The sequence below is a fragment of the Ceratotherium simum genome, chromosome 40 (assembly GCF_057802395.1).
Source record: "Ceratotherium simum simum isolate JZ-2026a chromosome 40, ASM5780239v1, whole genome shotgun sequence".
NCBI classification, from domain to species: Eukaryota; Metazoa; Chordata; class Mammalia; order Perissodactyla; family Rhinocerotidae; genus Ceratotherium; species Ceratotherium simum.
In genome coordinates, this window is record NC_141939.1 from 15212885 (window position 1) to 15228425 (window position 15541).

Genomic DNA, 15541 nt, shown 5'->3' on the forward strand with positions numbered 1-15541 from the left:
AGCTTATCAATTTTTTTCCATGGATTGTTCCTTTGGTATTGTATCTAAAAAGTGATGGCTGTACCCAAGGTACTGTTGTGTATTCTTGGAGAATTGACCCTTTTATCATTACGTAATGCCCCTCTTTTCCCTGGTAACTCTCCTTGCTCTGAAGTCTGTTTTGTCCGAAGTTAATATAGCTATTCCAGCTTTCTTTTGCTTAGCGTTAGAATGGTATATCTTTCCATCCATTTACTTTGAATCTATATGTGTCTTTATATTTAAAGTGGCTTTCTTGTAGACAATGTATACTTGGGTCTTGTATTTTGATTTACTCTGACAGTCTCTTTTAATTGGTGTGTTTTAACTATTATTATTTAAAATGATTTTGATACCATTGGATAAATATCTACCGTAGTTGTTACTGCTTTCTATTCATTGACATTTGTTCCTGCTTTGTTTTTCCACTCTTTTCCTGTCCTTTGTGGTTTTATATTTTTAAAAATTATTTTATTAAGGTCATAATGGTTTATAACGTATAATTTCAGATGTACATTATTATATATCAGTTTTTGTATAGACTACATCGTGCTCACCACCAGTAGTCTAGTTTTTATCCATCACTGTACATATGTGCTCCTTTAACCCTTCGCCGACACCCCTACCCCATTGCCCTCTGGTAACCACTAATCTGTTCTCTTTATCTCTGTGTTTGTTTATCTTCCACAAATGAGTGAAATCATAGAGTATTTGTCCTTCTCTGTCTGGCTTGTTTCACTTAACATAATACCCTCAAGGTCCGTTCATGTTGTTGCAAATGGGACGATTTTGTGTTTTTTTAATGCCTAAGTAGTATTCCGTTGTATATACACACCACATCTTTTTTATCCATTCATCAGTTGATGGGAACTTGGGTTACTTCCACATGTTGGCTATTGTGAATAATGCAACGGTGAACATAGGAGTGCATAAGTCTCTTTGTATTGTTGATTTCATGTTCTTTGGATATATACCCAGTAGTAGGATACCTGGATGGTATGGTATTTCTATTTTTAATTTTTTGAGAAATCTCCATATCTGTTTTCCATAGTGGCTTGCACCAGTTTGCACTCCCACCACCATGAGGGTTCCCTTTTCTCCAAATCCTCTCCAACATTTGTTGTTTTTTGTTTGTTAATTATAGACCTTCTAACAGGTGTAAGGTGATATTTCACTGTAGTTTTGATTTTCATTTCCCTAATAATTCGTTATGTTGAACATCTTTTCCTGTGCCTGTTTGCCATCTGTATATGTTCTTTGGAAAAATGTCTGTTCATATCCTTTGCCCATTTTTTGATTGGGTTGTTTGTTTTTTTGTTGTTGAGTTGTATGAGTTCTTTATATATTTTGGAAATTAACTCCTTGTTGGATCTATGATTTTCAAATATTTTCTCCCAGTTGGTGGGTTGTCTTTTCATTTTGTTGATGGTTTCCTTTGCCTTGCAGAAGCTTTTTAGTCTGATGTAGTCCCATTTGTTTTTTCTTTTTTTTCTTGCTTGAGTAGACATGGTATTCCAAAAGATGCTAAGATCAATGTCAAAGAGTGTACTGCCTATATTTTCTTCTAGAAGTTTTATGGTTTCAGGTCTTACATTCATGTCTTTAATCCATTTTGAGTTAATTTTTGTGTCTAGTGTAAGATAATGGTCTCTTTCATTTCTTTTGCATGTGGCTGTCCAGTTTTCCCAGCACCATTTATTGAAGAGACTTTCCTTTCTCCATTGTATGTTCTTGGCTCCTTTGTTGAAGATTAGCTGTCCGTAGATATGTGATTTTATTTCTGGGCTTTTGATTCTGTTCCATTGGTCTGTGTGTCTGTTTTTGCTTGAGTACCATGCCGTTTTGATTACTATAGCTTTGTAGTATATTTTGAAATCAGGGATTGTGATGCCTCCAGCTTTATTCTTTTTTATCAGGATTGCTTTAGCTATTCAGGGTCTTTTGTTGTTCCATATAAATTTTAGGATTCTTTGTTCTATTACTGTGAAGAATGTCATTGGGATTCTGATTGGGATTGCGTTGAATCTGTAGATTGGTTTAGGTAATATGGACATTTTAACTATGCTTATTCTTCCAATCCATGGGCTGGGAGTATCTTTCTGTTTTTTTTTTTTATCTTCTTCAATTTCTTTCAGTAATGTCTTATAGATTTCAGTGTATAGGTCTTTCACCTCGTTGGTTGAGACCTAGAAATTTATTCCTAGGTATTTTATTATTTTTGTTGTGATTGTAAATGGGATTGTATTCTCGGCTTCTCTTTCTGCTAATTTGTTATTAGTGTATAGAAATGCCAGTGATTTTTGTAGGTTGATTTTGTACCCTGCAACTTGGTTGTAGTTGTTGATTATTTCTAATAGTTTTCTGGTGGATTCTTTAGGGTTTCCTATATATAGAATTATGTCATCTGCAAACAGTGAGAGTTTTACCTCTTCCTTTCAAATTTGGATTCCTTTCACTTCTTTTCTTGCCTAATTGCTCTGGCCAGTACTGTGTTGAATAGGAGTGGCGAGAGTGGGCACCCTTGACTTGTTCCTATTCTCTGAGGGATGGCTTTCAGTTTTTCACCATTAAGTATGATGTTGGTTGTGGGTTTGTCATATATGACCTTTATTATGTTGAGGTTCTTTCCTTCTGTGCCCATTTTATTGAGTTTTTTTTTTATCATAAATGGCTGTTGGATCTTATCAAATGCTTTCTCTGCCTCTGTTGAGATGATCATGTGATTTTTATTCCTCATTTTGTTAATGTTGTGTATCACATTGATTGATTGGCAGATGTTGAACCATCCTTGCATTCCTGGTATAAATCCCACTTGATCATCGTGTATGATCCTTTTAATATATTGCTATATTTGATTTGCCAATATTTTGTTGAGGATTGTTGCATCTGTGTTCATCAGCAATATTGGCTTGTAATTGTCCTTCTTTGTATTGTCCTTGTCTGGCTTTGGTATCGGGGTAGTGTTAGCCTCATAGAATGAGTTAGGAAGTGTTCTGTCTTCTTCAGTTTTTCAGAATAGTTTGAGAAGGATAGGTATTAACTCTTCTTTGAATATTTGGTAGAATTCTCCAGAGAAGGCATCTGGTCCTGTTTTTTGGGAGGTTTTTAATTGCTGTTTCGATCTCTTTACTTCTGCTTCATCTGTTCAGATTCTCTATTTCTTCTTGATTCAGTTTTGGGAGGTTGTATGAGTCAAAGAATTTATCCATTTCTTCTAGGTTATCCAATTTGTTGGCATATAGCTTTTCATAGTATTCTCTTATAATTTTTTGTATTTCTGTGGTATCTGTTGTAATTTCTCCTCTTTCATCTTAAATTTTATTTATTTATGCCTTCTCTCTTCTCTTCTTGGTGAGTCTGGCCTAGGGTTTGTCAATTTTGTTTATTTTGTCAAAGAACCAGCTCTTGGTTTCATTGATCCTTTCTATTGCTTTTTTAGTCTCTATTTCATTTATTTCTGCTCTAATTTTTATTATTTCCCTCCTTCTAATGAGTTTGGGCTTTGTTTATCTTTTTCTAGTTCTGTTAGGTGTAGTTTAAGATTATTTATTTGAGATTTTTCTTGTTTGTTGAGATAGGCCTGTATTGCTATAAATTTCCCTCTTAGAACCTCTTTTGCTGTATCGTGTAAATTTTAGCATGTCATATTTTCATTTTTATTTGTCTCCAGGTATTTTTTGATTTCTTCTTTGAGTTCTTCATTGACCCAGTTGTTTTTCAGTAGCATTTTGTTTACTCTCCTCATATTAGTGGCTTTTCTGATTTTCTTCCTGTAGTTATTTCTAGTTTCATACCATTGTGGTCAGAAAAGATGCTTGGTATTATTTCATTCTTCTTAAATTTATTGAGACTTGTGTTGTGGCCTAATATGTGATGTGTCCTGGAGAATATTCCATGTGCATTCAAAAAGAATGTGTATTCTGTGGTTTTTGGATGGAATGTTCTGTATATATCTACTGAGTCCGTCTGATCTGATGTGTCATTTAAGGCCAATGTTTCCTTGTGATCCGTTTGGATGATCTATCCATTGGTGTAAGTGGAGTGTTAAAGTCCCCTACTATTATTGTATTACTGTCTGTTTCACTTTTTATGTCTGTTAACAGTTGCTTTATGTATTTAGATGCTCCTATGTTGGGTGTATAGATATTTACAAGTGTTATATCCTCTTGTTGGATTGTTCCTTTAATCATTATGTAGTGCCCTTCTCTGTCTCTTGTTACAGCTTTTGTTTTAAAAGTCTATTTTGTCTGATATAAATATTGCTACCCCAGCTTTCTTTTCATTGCCATTTGCATGGAGTATCTTTTTCCATCCCTTCACTTTCAGTTTGTGTGTGTCTTTAGGTCTGAAGTGTGTCTCTTGTATGCAGCATGTATATGCATCTTGTTTCTTTATCCAATCAGCTACCCTGTGTCTTTAGATTGGAGCGTTTAGTCCATTGATATTTAAAGTACCTGTTGATAGGTATGTACTTATTGCCATTTTGTTACCTTTTTTCTAGGTGTTTTAATAGTTCTTTTTCTCATGTTCTCTTCCCTTGTGGTTTGATCGCTTTCTTTAGTATTACGTTTCGGTTCCTTTCTCTTAATTTTTTGTGTATTTATTATAGGTTGCTGGTTTGTGATTACTATGAGGGTCATATATAATAACCTATGTATATAGCAATCTATGTTAAGTTGATGGTCTCTTAAGTGTGACCTCTTGCTAAAAGCTGTACTCTTTTACTCCCCTCCTACCATATTTTATGTTTTTGATATCGTATGTAACCTCTTTTTTGTGAATTTGTATCCATTACCTTTTCATCATGCAAATAGATGATTTTAGTACTTTTGTCTGTTGACCTTCACGTTAGCTTCATAGGTCATTGATCTGCTACCTTTACTGTATATTTGCCTTTACCAGTGATTTTATTTTGTTTTTTGATAATTTTCTTATTCCTATTCGTGGTGTTCTCTTTTCCACGTAAATAAGTCCCTTTAGCATTTCTTATGAGTCCAGTTTATTGGCGATAAACTTGAGTTTTTGCTTGTCTGGCAAACTGTTTCGCTCTCCTTCCATTCTGAATGATAACCTTGCCAGATAGAGTATTCTTGGCTGTAGGTTTTTTCCTTTCAGCACTTTAATATATGTTGTGCTGCTCCTTTTTAGCCTGTAAGGTTTCTGCTGAGAAGTCAGCTGATAGCCTTATGGGGTTTCCTTTGTATGTTACTTGTTGCCTTTCTCTTGCAGCTTTTAGGATTCTCTCTTTGTCTTTAGCTCTTGACATTTTCATTATGATGTGTCTTGGTGTGGACCTCTTTGGGTTTATCTTGTTTGGTGCTCTCTGTGCTTCCTGTACCTGGATATCTGTTTCCTTGCTTAGGTTAGGGAAGTTTTCAATTATTTATTTCTTCAAATAGATTCTCTGCCCCTTTGTCTCTTCCTTCTCCTTCTGGGACACCTATAACACAGATGTTAGTGCACTTGATGTTGTCCCAGAGGTCCCTTAGACTGTGCTCACTCTTTTTAATTCTTTTTTCTTTTATCTGTTCAGCTTGGGTGATTTCCTCCAGTCTTTCATCCATCTCACTGATCCATTCTTCTGTATCCTCTACTGTGCTTTTTAGTCCCTCTAGTGAATTTTTCATTTCCAGTATTGTATTCTTCATTTCTGATTGGCTCTTTTTTTATATCTTCCATTTCTTTGCTGCCTTTCTCACTGAATTCATGCATTCTTCTCCCAAGATCAGTGAGCATTCTTATGACTCTTTATTTGAACTCTCTGTCAGGTAGATTGCTCATTTCTGTTTCATTTAGTTCCTTTTCTGGGGTTTTGTCCTGTTCCCTTACTTGGAACATATTGCTTTGCTGCCTCATTTTCACTCTTTCCCTGTGCTTGTGTGTATGTATTAGGTAGGTCAGCTGCATCTCCTGATCTTGGAGAGGTGGCCTTATGTAAGTGATGCCTTATGAGGCCCAGCAGTGTGCTTCCCTCTCCTCACCAGTTCCAAATGTTCCAGGAGTGACCCCTGTGTGGGCTACGTGTGTCCTTCTGTTTTGGCAGAGTTGTTCTCGCTGTAGGTGCCCAGAGAGGCTGAGCTGTCCCCCTGGCCAGCTGGTTGTAATGCTCAGCTGTGTGTAGTTGTGGGGCCTTCAGTCTCTTTATCGGGTGTAGGGAGCCACAGCACAGTTGGCTGCAAGGTCTAACAGCACATTCCTGTTGCAGATTTTCTATTAAGTAAGTAGGCCCCCACTGTGGCTGGTTGTTAGGCTCAGAGGCTTACAATTGCTGTAAGCCTCCAGCCTATAAGGCTCTTGTCAGCTTTCTCAGGATTGCAGCTGAGTGGGGCTGGCCCCAGGCACACCCAGTTGTTTCAGGCTTTGGAAGGTGGGGCCAGTCCCCTATGTGGGTCTTTGAGAAGCACAAATCTTCTGCAGCTGACAAGCCCCACCGCCCACAGGGCCACACACAGTCAACACAGTCCTGCCTTGTGTGTGCTCCCTGACCCCCTGGAGTGGACCCAGTCACTCCAAGGCAGGAGCCCCACTCACTCCACCAATGCCCCACGCTCTCCACCCACTCCTTGTGCATGCCCTGCCCCACAGAGGTGGACCCACTTGCCAGGCTGCAGAGAATCCAGGCAGCTCGCTTAGCAGGCCCACAAGTTGCCTGAGGGCTTGTTGGGTGGGGCCAGTCCTTAGGATGGGCTGCTTTCCTTGGCTGAGCTGGGTTAAATTGGTGCTCTAGTGAGTAAGGCAGACCCTGGGCTAGCAGGCCTCAGGGAGAGCTCCAGTGGCATCTGCCAGTGTCTGTGTCAGCCCACCCACACCAGGCCACAGCAATGGCAGCAGCCAATGTCCCAGTCCCTCAAGAGGTCTCACCTCTCACCAAGATGCACCCAAGCCTGTCAGCTGAGTCTCCTGTCACCAAAGGACTGTGCACCTTTCTTTCTGGTGATTTTAGGTTGCTTTCCAAAATGGGTGAATTTGTGCATGAGCCCTTTAAGAGCCAGCTTTAATTTCTGTGTTCCAGCTTTTCGGGTGGTGTTCCCTGTTGGTGTTAGTTGCCAGCAAAGCCAGATGTTATGCCATTCATCCCGGTTGTTCTGGGTCCAAAAAATACCTATAGCAGGCATGCTCCCCAGCTCAGGGCCCCCACTCCTCCAGGGAAGGCTTTGTACCTTTGGGTTGCTCCTGGGCAGTCGTGAAGCACTGCGGCTTGTGAAGCTGGTGTTTTTTCTCTCCAGAAGGGAATTTCTGCCTCTTTCACCTCAATTAGGACTGTCGTTTGTTGCAGGGCTTCCTCTTATCCAGTTTTCAGTTCTCTCTCAGGGGTAATTTTTCCAAGAGTAGTTGTTAAGTCTGCTGTGTCCGTGGGAGGAGGTGAGTTCAAAGTCTGCCTACGCCGCCCTGCTGACTTCTCTCCCCTGTATTATCTTTTCTAAATTACATTAAAAGCTTATTGACAATATACTTAAATTAGATTGACTGCTTGTACCACTCACCACCCAATCATTTGGCCTTTGATACCCATAAAATCTCAATATATCTGTCTCTAATTTTATACGCAGAAATTCTACAACTAATACTTGTTATCCACATTGCAAGATCAATACCAATTTTGGTACCAGCTGGTCACAAATCCCCATAAGATGAGGGAAACCTTGGGAAAACATAGGGACATGGATTTGGAGAATTAGGTCATAATAAAAGAAATTTTAAGTTATTTCTAAGTCTGGCTTAAGTACACATCTGCAGCAGTTTGAAATGGCTTCCCTTTATTTGGTTCTTAACATATATGTGGAATGTCGTAAAAGCCTACATTATTTTAGAGGTAGTTATATGCCATTATTTCTGTGTTGCCCATTTTCTTGTTTTAATTTGTTCTCCATGAGAATTATCCTGATTCTAACCCAGCATTTTATTCTTCTAAAATTATTAAAAGTTGTCTAAGTTGTGACATTTATAGTCATCCTGAGCTGTAAAGCAGTGAGGCCCTAGATGATCATTTTATAATCTAACACTGTAAGATACTCCTGAGCAGCCATTTAGCAGTAATGGTGGAGCAATGAAGAGCCATAGAGTCTCTCTCTGTTTCTTTGATTTCTCTGTGTCAGCAGTACATCATGATCTTATGTTCTTAAATATTTTGAAATTGAATCTTATTTCAATTCTCCTAGTTTTATTCTTAGAAAATTACTGTTTCTAATTTCTTAATTTGTCTGTTCCTAATAGACTGCCTATTTCTTTTAGAAAAATATATCATCATAATTTTTAAAAGTTGATTATAAAATTAATACTTAGCAATCTTGCATATTTTCAACTCCATTTTATTTTTTAATTAACAAAAAATTGAGTTTAGTCGATATATTTGATTGTAGTATTTAAAATATGTATTTTCTGAACATGAATAAGTATACTAAGATGGTACATATTTTTAACAGCATACAACTATGACATCAACATTGAGGAGATTGGGTGAAGACCTATTCAAAGGAGTAGTAACTAAGGGAATTCAGGATAATTCTTTAGAGCATTCTGTGGAAAATAAACCAAAGACAGCTGTTTTCTTTAAGAGCTCCAATTTACCATTGAGATTTTTATCAACTTTAATTGTTCTCAAAACAGTCACTCAAGGTAAGCTTTCAAATATGCTTATGGTATAATTTTCTGTAAAAAACTAGAAGAGAATACTATATAATGAAGCAATTCTTACATAGTCAAATATATTTTACATTTTCAGAATTAGATTTTAAGTAGTTTTGTAATGGTGGCACATTATAAAAAACGACTTTTATTTGCTGAATTTGAGAAAATGGAGTCATCAGTTGGATTCTTGCCCCGTCCCAGAAGCCTTTGTTGATTCTCTTAGATCATGTTCCTTTAGCAACCTTTGCCTACCACTGTTATTGCATTTACCATATAGAGTTGAAATTGCTACTTAGTTTATCATTTTCCACTAGAGCAGGTGTTGGAAAACAATAGCCCATGGACCAAATCTGGCCCACCACCTGTTTTATTTGAACACATCCGTGCCTTACAGTGATAGAGCTGAGTAGTTGGCAGCAGAGACTGTATGGCCTTCCAAAGCCTATAACATTATTATGTGGCCCTTTATGGAAAAAGTTTGTCAATCCCTGCACTAGTTTGTAAGTTTACTGAGGAAAAAATTGCCTTATTTACCATTGTATCCCCCTGTACCTAGTATAGTGCTTGATATATAATAGTGAATACGGAAATGAATGAATTAAAAGTGTTTCAAAGTTAGACATTTTTAATACAATGTTGATATACAGCTATAAATAGTTATCTTTTGGCATTATTAAATATGAGAATTTTTGTTAAAGCCATGCTAATATAGTCAAACAATAACTATACCATCTTTATATCTTCCCTGTTTGTTAAATTATATAACTCAGTCTGGTTGTTTTTTGAAGTGGGCAATGGCAATAATTTAATTTGACTACTTTCTCAGAAATATGTTCTATTTAGTTACTCTTGTATGGAATTAAAACAAAACTATAACTTCGTGTTCTTAGTTATTTTTTTCCTTATGGTTATGGTTCTCAAAGTTATAACAGATTGGGTGGTAACTATTTGAAAGATCATTCGTGGGAAGGGGGTATTAGCCCAAAATAAAGTTCACCACATATCAACATACATTATAACATCATTTGATAAGATATAATATTCATTACTGATAAAACTAATGAAATAGAGAAAACAGGAGGACATTAGGTGCTCTCTGTCACCACTTCTATGCAATATAGTGTTGGACATGCCAGTCATCTGCAATGAGCCATAAAAAAAATGAAGGATGAATATTGGAAATGAATAGAGAAAACTTAATTCTTGGATACTCTTAACTATACAAGTTGAGGACAAAGAAACTGGCTAAGAAATTTACTGAATATAATGTGCTGTGGTCTGAATATTTGTGTCCCCCCAGAATTGATATGGTGAAATCCTAACCCCCAGAGATGATAGTATTAGGAGGTGGGCCCTTTGGGAGGTACTTAGGTCATGAGGGTGGAGCCCTCATGAATGAGATTAGTGCCTTTATAAAAGAGACCCCACAGAAATCTCTAGCCCCTTACACCATGTAAGGACAGAGCGAGAGGGCATAGGTTATGAACCAGGAAGAGGGCCTTTACTGGAATGCGACCATGCTGGTGCCTTTGTTTTGGACTTCCCAGCTTCCAGAACTATGAGCAGTAAATTTCTGTTGTTTATAAGCTACCTAGTCTCTGGTATTTTGTTATAGCAGCCCAAATGGACTAAGACATATTTGTGTTTCAGAAAATGAACTCCAGAGGAAATTCACAAAAATGTTGACTTTCAATACTATCATGACTATGACTACCTATGACTATAGTATGACAGTAATAAGCATCCATAATATCTGTGAAAAAAAATCTTGTTTATGTAAGCAAAACAAAAAATATAAAATCTGGATATTAATCTAATATGGTGTCTGTGAAACCTTATCCTTTGTGAAATATAATAGGGCGTAAATGAAAATATGGGTAAATAATGGATGAATGCACAGGTTAAGAAAGATTATGGCTGAAGTTAAATGGCAGAAATAAAGGACCTTTATTCTTCTTACCTGGGAAGAACAAGTGTATTAAAAAGTTTAAGATACCTCAAGTGGCTTAGTGTAATAATACCAATTAAAATTCCAATATAGTTTGTGTAAGTTGAGAAAGTGGTAGGAAAGTTTATTTCAAAAGATATTTGCAATGAATATGATAATTTAAAACAAGTAAAACAGCAACACTGGGACAGAGGCTTGCCTTAGCAGATTTTAAAGTAATCATGATCTATGATAATAAAAAATGAGTAATATTGATTTAAAACATCAAAATAGGACAATAGGAATAGTAAGTCCAGAAATGACACTGATTTTCACTTCATATATACTTATTGAATTAATGAATTTGATTGCTTCCTTGTGCAAGTCAATTTTTTAAGAACATAGAAAGAATCATAAGACAGTCCCTGCTCTCAAAGACGTTAGAATCTCATGGGTAACTAGACTGTATATATTTCATTCTGCTTCATCTTATAATTAATGACATACTAGAAGTTTAAATATTTAGTGTACTACTGGTTCAAGAGAAATGATGTTACTTCTGGTGGTATGAGAGAGGGGAACAGGGGAGGATTGAGTATAGGGAGTTAGCATTTGAGCTGGACCGTCAAGAGTGTGTAGGATTTCATAGGCAGAAAATAAAGAGAAAGGCCATTCCTGAGGGAATAATATGAGCAAATGCTTGGAACTGTGAAGGAGCTTGGCATGCAAGAAGACCAGTGAGTTATCAAAAGTGAAATGTGGTAGGATCACGGATGTCCTCAAATGCTGCTTATATGAACCTCTAAAAAACGTTACTTTTGGTTTATCTTCTCTTAAAACACACAAATTATATCATACTGTGTTTTTCTAGAACTTAGTATTTTCACTCAACAATGCATTTGCGGTTTATTCCTATTGATACAATACCTAGTGAATTTTAAGCTCTCATAATTGGTAATAAATGACGACTCTAACCAGAGTTCACATAATGGTATCTCTTGCCTATCCTAATCACTTCATAACTGTCTAATTTGCTTTTCTTACGAATTTTGTCCAATTTCTAAGTTATTTTATTTTATTTTGTTTTGTGTGAGGAAGATCAGCCCTGAGCTAATATCCTTTGCCAATCCTCCTCTTTTTGCTGAGGAAGATTGGCCCTGGGCTAACATCTGTGCACATCTTCCTCTACTTTATATGGGACGTCACCACAGCATGGCTTGACAAGTGGTGCATCAGTCCCCACTCGGGATCCGAACCTGCGAACCCCGGGCCACTGAAGCAGAGCGCACGAACTTAACTGCTATGCCACTGGGCCGGCCCCCTAAGTTATTTTAATTTTTAAAAATTTAAATTCCTTTTCAGCCAGGGTCCCTCTTTACAAAACTGATGTAAGCATTTCTTGATCCTTTAGCCTTTTTGGTAAAGTCTTTGTGAGAAGATAGACAACTTCTGATAGTCTTCAGTCAGATTTTTTGTTATTGTTGGGTATTTCTGAGAAGTGTTTATATTTTTAAATGTTATCTTAACTTTGGGATATAAAATGGAAGTTGAAAAATCAGACTAAATAGTTCTCCATTAATTTATTTTAAGAAACGTGTGTGTATGTTATCTTTCATCTAAATATGTGAATACAGAATTGATGCTATTTCCTTAGTTTGAAAAATTGCTTAGGTGTTTTTTGATTGTGAAAATGGATTAAAAAAAATTTTAAAGAAGTATCTCTGAAACCACTCAGAATTCATTTAGAAATACGTCTTAAAGCTATTTTTAAAATCACATATGAGTGGGGCCATCCCAGTGGCATAGTAGTTAAGTTAGCACACTCTGCTTCAGCGGCCTGGGGTTCACAGGTTCGGATCCCAGGTGTGGCCCTATGTACTGCTCATCAAGCCATGCTGTGGTGGCGTCCCACATATGAAATAGAGGAAGATGGGTACAGACGTTAGCTCAGAGACAATCTTCCTCAAGCAAAAAGAGGAAGATTGGCAGCAGATGTTAGCTCAGGGCCAATCTTCCTCACCAAACAAAAAAAAAATCACCTAGGAGAGTCCAGAGGTGGTATATTTATAAATAGTACATTTATATACTAAATATTTATATATAATATATATTATACCAATATATAATAAATATTTATATATAATTTATATTTATATATAGTTTATATTTAGTTTACAAATATATATAATATATATAAATATAAATATATAGTATATAAATTGGTGATTGAAAGCAATCTTTTAGGTCTAATTTGATATTAGACAAACTTTGAGAGCTAGAATCAAAATTTAAAAATTAGTTAAAACATTATCAGACAGGCAGAATGAGTATGATTAACTGAAATGTTTTGGATACCTTATTAAAACTAAATGATACATTTTTAAAATATTAAAATATGTTTAAAATATTAAAATATGTTTAAAAAGTTACAGATTGCCTTATGTTTACAAAAAGTACCACCATCCATAAAAACGTCCTCCCCCAATTTTGATTAACTGACAAAGCTCATAAAGGGCCAATTTGGTCCCCCAAAGTTGTAAAACCACCAATTTGCTATTTTATGACCAATACATCTGTGATTGCTTTTTGTTCAATTCACTTTTTTCTGTAACGTTTTATTTCTTTTTAAAAAAGAGTGTTTATGGCAGTATATTAACAGCTGGTAAATCTAAGTGGAAGTACAACATGGGGGTCATTTATACTATTTTCCATGTGTTTGAAGAATTCAGAATTAATCTTTTGATATTAAAAACATTTTTTAATGGAAGCTTTGCGAGATTTAAAAACTGTGCCAGCTTCCTTGGAAAATAAGCGTGAGAACCCAGAGAGGCCCCACATCCTTTGATTATTTCTTAAAAAAGACACCTACATGTTTTTGTAATGCATCCTAGCAGTCTGTCTCATGGAAAGCAGCTCTGTCAGCTGAATAATAGATGTGACTCAGGAGAAGGAGGGAGCTGTTGTGGTCTGCAGTTAAAAATGTTTGAGAAATTTGGGGTAACTAAAGTTTAATAATTTCATTAATGTCCTATTGGGCATTATCAATCTCTAAAACTCGAATATACTGTATGCGTCATTTCCCCAACTTATTGAACTTCCAAACCCCTTGTGGAAGAGTGATATACAGGGCTGAATTTCTGAGAAGGACAGTTTGGGAAATGCCATCTTACAGTTTATGAAGTGCCATTGTAATAACTTGTGAAGATTCACATTACCCTGAGGAATACTTTCCTATCCCCGTGTTTCAGGAACAGAAAATTAATGTTAAGAAAGGTGAGTGGCTCCAAATTCACATCGGTATGAAATTCCAGAGCTGATCAACTGGTTCCTTTCTGACCTTGTGTTTTCTGCCTTCATTGTCAGATGCTCCATGGAGGTTCAGTAGGCTGGGGGTTGAAGCAAGGCTATTGGATCTCAATTTGTATAATCTTGGGATACAGCAAAGCAAGCCAAGTAACAGAGCTAAGAAAGGAAAATGACATCTAGTAAATACCATTAGGAGAAATGATTATAAGTATGGAGAAAAAATTTAGATATACTGTCTTATGCACTGTAACAAATTCTGAGAGAACTAAAAATTTAAATATAAGAAATACTCTTAAATCAGAACCATAGACTTGTCTTAACTCTGGTAAGAAGTTATTTCCTATTTATAAAATAGAAGTATCAGTTGCACGATTGATAAATTTAGTAGAAAAAAATAAGAAAATAGATAAATGTGTTTGATAATAAACATAATATTAAATGCTTAGTAACTCAAATATATATAGATCTATAACATAATACCTGGTTTCCATTTTATGGATAGTGCAAATAGATTGTTCATAAGAATCAACATAATAATACTTGGTGTGAATTTGACACTACAATGCTAAGCCCTTTATACATTATTTCTGAATATTACTATCCCCATATTAGTGGTTATTAGTTTACAGAGGTTAGATAATTGTGCCAAGGCCACATAACCAGTATTTGACAGAGTCTGATTCAGCTCAGCTCTATCCATTTCTAAAGCCCACCCTCTTGACCCTACTATATGACTTCCTAAGAGCATATACTTCCTGAGATAATCAAAGATATAATAATAATAACAAACACTTAGATAGCGCTTACTGTGTTATGGACTAAGCACTTTACATATACTAACTCATTTAATTCTTACAACAAGGTTATGAGATGTTAGTAATATCTCAATTTTATAAATGAGAAAATTGAGGCATAGAGAAGTTAATCACTATGCTATGCTGAGTCTCTGAAATAAAATTTAAGTGTAAGATATAACCTCATATCTATTACACCCACAAAAGTAAAATGATTGAAAATAATGTATCACTGAGAGGAAATGGGAACAATTCTGATAGTATTGTAAATTATAGGTTTTCTTTTTTAATTTTTTTTTTTTTTGGCAAGGAAGACTGGCCCTGGGCTAACATCTCTTGCCAATCCTCCTCTTTTTCCTGAGGAAGATTGGTCCTGAGCTAACATCTGTGCCCATCTTCCTCCACTTTGTATGTGGGACGCTGCCACAGCATGGCTTGATGAGCGATGCATCAGTCCGTGCCTGGGATTTGAACCTGCTAACCCCAGGCTGCCAAAGCAGAGCATACGAACTTAACCACTACACCACCAGGCTGGCCCCCATAAATTATAGTTTTGGAAGTGCATTCTGTTTACAGGAGCTGCCAAAATGTACTATAACCTTTAATAAAATTTATTGCAAGGAAATAATCAAAAGGGAAAATAACTCAAAAGTGTTAGTGTGTTGTTTGTAATAATGATAAAGGGTAAATAACTGACAAATCCACAATTGGAGTAGTGAAGGAAATGAACATTAAATGAGTTCTTGCACTGTTGCTGGCATTTTTCTAGTCATTCACTTGGTTATTTTGTATTTATTCCTCACAACAACCTTATGAGGTAGATGGTGTTGTCACTTTTACAGAAGAGCAAACTGAGAGTCAAGCAAAT

General features: G+C 36.1%; 1 protein-coding gene across 6 annotated transcripts in view; it reads left to right on the forward strand.

The window, feature by feature from the left end:
• The window catches only part of CCDC138 (coiled-coil domain containing 138), a 103342-nt gene that overhangs the window by 55204 nt on the left and 32597 nt on the right, over positions 1-15541 (forward strand). For all 6 annotated transcript variants that reach the window (XR_015550329.1, XR_015550330.1, XR_015550331.1 and 3 more), the window contains one exon: positions 8442-8634. Coding sequence is in view for 3 of the 6 variants with exons in the window: in XM_087426343.1 (XP_087282469.1) it covers positions 8442-8634 (193 nt within the window). In the remaining 3 variants the exon portion in view is untranslated. The remainder of the gene's footprint in view (positions 1-8441; positions 8635-15541) is intronic.